The sequence below is a fragment of the Macrobrachium nipponense genome, chromosome 6, assembly GCF_015104395.2.
Source record: "Macrobrachium nipponense isolate FS-2020 chromosome 6, ASM1510439v2, whole genome shotgun sequence".
NCBI lineage: Eukaryota > Metazoa > Arthropoda > Malacostraca > Decapoda > Palaemonidae > Macrobrachium > Macrobrachium nipponense.
In genome coordinates, this window is record NC_061108.1 from 19,098,055 (window position 1) to 19,101,958 (window position 3,904).

Sequence of the window (3,904 nt, forward strand, 5' to 3'; positions counted from 1 at the left end):
TATATATATATATATATATATATATATATAGTATATATATATATATATATATATATATCGAGTGAAGAGTAACTGAGCACCAAGCATTCATAATTAATTGGCACGAGCTATGTGACATTGCACGAAGTTCATAATTATGTTAAGGACTCCACTCCCATTGATGCGTATTTTGTTTTTTCATGGTTGTTACATGATATATATAATTTTATTATTTTATTACTATATTATATATATATATATATATATATATATATATATATATATATATATATATTATATAATCTTTGATACATCAGGATCGAATCCCGGTCTTTCAATTGAAGGACAAGGCCGCTACCAACTAAGCCATACGAGTATAATGAAATTGGAACTTAGGTACAAACGTACCCAAGGCTTTACCCCGGCAAGCTAACCTGCGCAGCATATCACCGTGTTTATCTCAACCCTTCCCGATTTAGGAATGATCCAATTGACAGCTTTTAATCAGAATTATCCCTTCTGATTGGTACTTATTTCCAGGTTTTCTATTATTGTCTAATATGGTTTAGTTGGCAGCGGCCTAGCCTTTTAATTCTGTTCCAGAACTTGATTGGCCAGTCGGATTAAATGGGGTAAATTATTTAATATTATCTAATAATATATATAGATATATATATATATATATATGTGTGTGTGTGTGTGTGTGTGTGTGTGTGTGTGTGTAAAAACCATTCAGTCGTTCCTTCAGCGGATATGCTGTTTCCTAATCGCTTCTAAAATACTCTTAAACTGCTTAATTGATGACAAGCCCCCCGTGTAATGAACTTCCTCAACATTAGACAGTCTGTTAGCCACCTCCATGGTGAATGTGTGTGTATGTGTGTATGTCGGTTTATGCGTGTACTCATTAAGAGAAACATCATCCTAAATAGTGATAGACTTCTTAAAACATCTTTGTTACCATTAGAGAACTCCATAGAAAATGACTGAATTGCTTAGTAATGCAATCGCGATACGCGCTCCCAAATATTTTGTTTTTTAACGAGAAATGACATCACGTGAGAACAGTATTTTGTGGCGAGAAGTTTATTTGACCCGACCAAAGGTTCACACCGAAGTGGATGATTGATGGGAAAATGATGACTCCAAAGTGGACGATAGGTAAGAAAGGTTAATTTTCCCCCTTCCTACCGGGTTTGTCTCCCTTCCTTCACCCCACCCCCTTCTTCCACCTATTAATCCATTTCAGCGTTGCCATCTTTCTTTGCATTTATATTGAAATTTTGAAAGTCTCATTAATTTTAACTGTTGCTTCAATTCCCTTTCCTTATATTATATCTTATTATATCTTTAGTGCAGATTTAGTTTTTTTTCCCTACTGTATCATTTTTCACCCTGAATAAATTGTGAGTTTTGTCTGTGTATTTTATCTTCATATATATTTAGAGATTTATTTGACTTGTTCATTCCGACTTTTGGCTAAATTTGTGGTTCAGTGAAACCAGAGCTGTGACAGAAACTTCGCAACTTTGCACTAAGAAAAAGGTTAATAGAGAGAGAGAGAGAGAGAGAGAGAGAGAGAGAGAGAGAGAGAGAGAGAGAGAGATGACATCGTCCCAGTTAGAGCAACGCTTACTAAAACAAATGAATCTGTAGAGAGAAAAGAGAAAAGTGATTAAGTGGTCAAGTGGATAAATAAGTATAGAGAGAGAGAGAGAGAGAGAGAGATATGATTGCGTAATAAATTATGTAAAAAAGGAGATAGAGCTAATTATGTCATATAGTAAATAAATAAGGGATTAACGAAAGCATTATTGATGCTTTGGTGAGTTATGCTACTGCAGTTAATAAACAAGACTCAATAACATAGAATACGCATAAAACATTTCAAAAGAAATGAACTTGACTTCTTCTTTAATTTACATCGATTACCTTTACGCCGTTTGCATAATGATGCTTTATTAAATAACCATTCCGTTTTTAACTTAAAACATAACGTTTCTTCGAAGAACTTGATAGTGTTTCTTTATGCAAAATATTCTTTACTTAACCACAATGGTGGTTGGGTGTATGTATATATATATATATATAATATATATATATATATATATATATATATATCGTACAATGTCTTTATAATTGTCTCCTCGGAATATATTTTCATATATGCTTAACCGAAGGGGGAATTTTTTCTCGATAATAGATGCGATTGTTATTAAAGGACATTGTACGATATATGTATGAATCACGGAAATGTGAATATTGACTATATATATAATATATATATATATATATATATATATAATATAATATCATATATGTATATATATATATATATATATTATATATATATATATATATATATATATTATATATATATATATATATATAATAGAGCTTCTTTGTTTAGAATGGTTTTAAAAAATGGAAATTAAACACGGCCAAGTGCTGTATTTTTATAAAAATAACTACCAGAGGTTTTGCTTCTCAGCAGTTGCTGCCGATTCGTACTAGAAAGTGTTTGAAATAAGTTTCTCTCTCTCTCTCTCTCTCTCTCTCTCTCTCTCTCTCTCTCTCTCTCTCTCTCTCTGTTTATAGACTAATCATTTTTCCAAAATCTCACATTCGAGCATCGAATCATTCAGGCACCTTAGATCGGGTAACGACTTTCATTTTGGTTTAATGGACTTGAATTGGTCTTGCAAATTGTAGCATGAATGTGCAGTGCCACTTGTCTGACGGACATCAAGGAACGTTCACTCATGTGTCCACTTTGCCTCCCTTGCAGACATCACGTTCATTATTGTCGACGTGATAACCGCCGCTAGAGTGACACTTAACTTAATTATGTACAGTTGATTAAATAAACACTTGTCCTCCTTTAGTATTGTGTGGAAATGTAGCAAAACAATTAAATCTGCCTTCTTTTTTGTTGATTAATTGTTTTTTTGTTTTGTTTTTATTGAATGCCTGATAGCATAGACTGAGGTTGATTTGCTTGATTTCTGTACTCGTGTAACTAAGTTTAGCCATAAACTGAGAACTAATATATACAATTTTTTAAAGAGTTTTTAAGATTTTGTAGGTGATACCGGGGTATCTTATGAGAAACTTCCTCATTTCTGGGATGAGAGAGATTAGAAATTCAGACGTAAGGCCGATTCCATAGAAATCATTACGAGACATGTTAAGAAACATTGAAAAGACACGAACAACAATTTCATAAGTGTTTAAAGAGCGTCGTTTAGCGATTCCGCATCTCTTGAATATGCTTCCGAGTCAGTCTGATTGAGCGTTAGGTAATATATAGTCCTGTTGCCACAAAGCTACTCTCAGGTAACTTAATATGAACTCGTATGGCCTATTTATAATAAAAAAATTCTTTGCTCTAACTTGATAGGTAAATTAATAGATAGTATATGTCAGTACAAACACATTATATAGTTCATATATATATAATATATATATGTAAGTAAATTATATATAGTTATATATATATATATATATATATATATATATATATATATATATATATATATATATATATGTATATGTATATATTGTGTGTATATGCATGTATGTATATGGAGATATGCATGTATGTAATTATAATATGTGTATGTATATATATATATATATATATATATATATATATGTGTGTGTGTGTGTGTGTGTGTCATATTACATTACGATTCATATACATACATCGAGCTACAATGTCCGCCTTAATATCTAATTCGCTCTACCTCGGAATTTATAATATATTTTCATATATGCTTAACCAAAGGGGAATTTTTTACACGATAATAGATTTGCCTGGTCCCAGGCGCGAGCCCAAGAAGACATTCAAATCCAGGACGTCAGTGGAAGCTCTTACCGACCCCACCACCGCGAGAGGCAATAAGTTTATGTCGTCTCTCACCCT

At 32.1% G+C, this 3,904-nt stretch overlaps 1 protein-coding gene across 3 annotated transcripts in view; it reads left to right on the forward strand.

The window, feature by feature from the left end:
- Positions 1 to 836: 836 nt before the first annotated feature.
- The window catches only part of LOC135216705 (protein quiver-like), a 782,257-nt gene continuing 779,189 nt past the window's right edge, over positions 837 to 3,904 (forward strand). For all 3 annotated transcript variants that reach the window (XM_064252149.1, XM_064252151.1, XM_064252154.1), the window contains exon 1: positions 837 to 1,140. In XM_064252149.1, the coding sequence (XP_064108219.1) occupies positions 1,101 to 1,140 (40 nt within the window). In that variant the 5' untranslated portion in view covers positions 837 to 1,100. The remainder of the gene's footprint in view (positions 1,141 to 3,904) is intronic.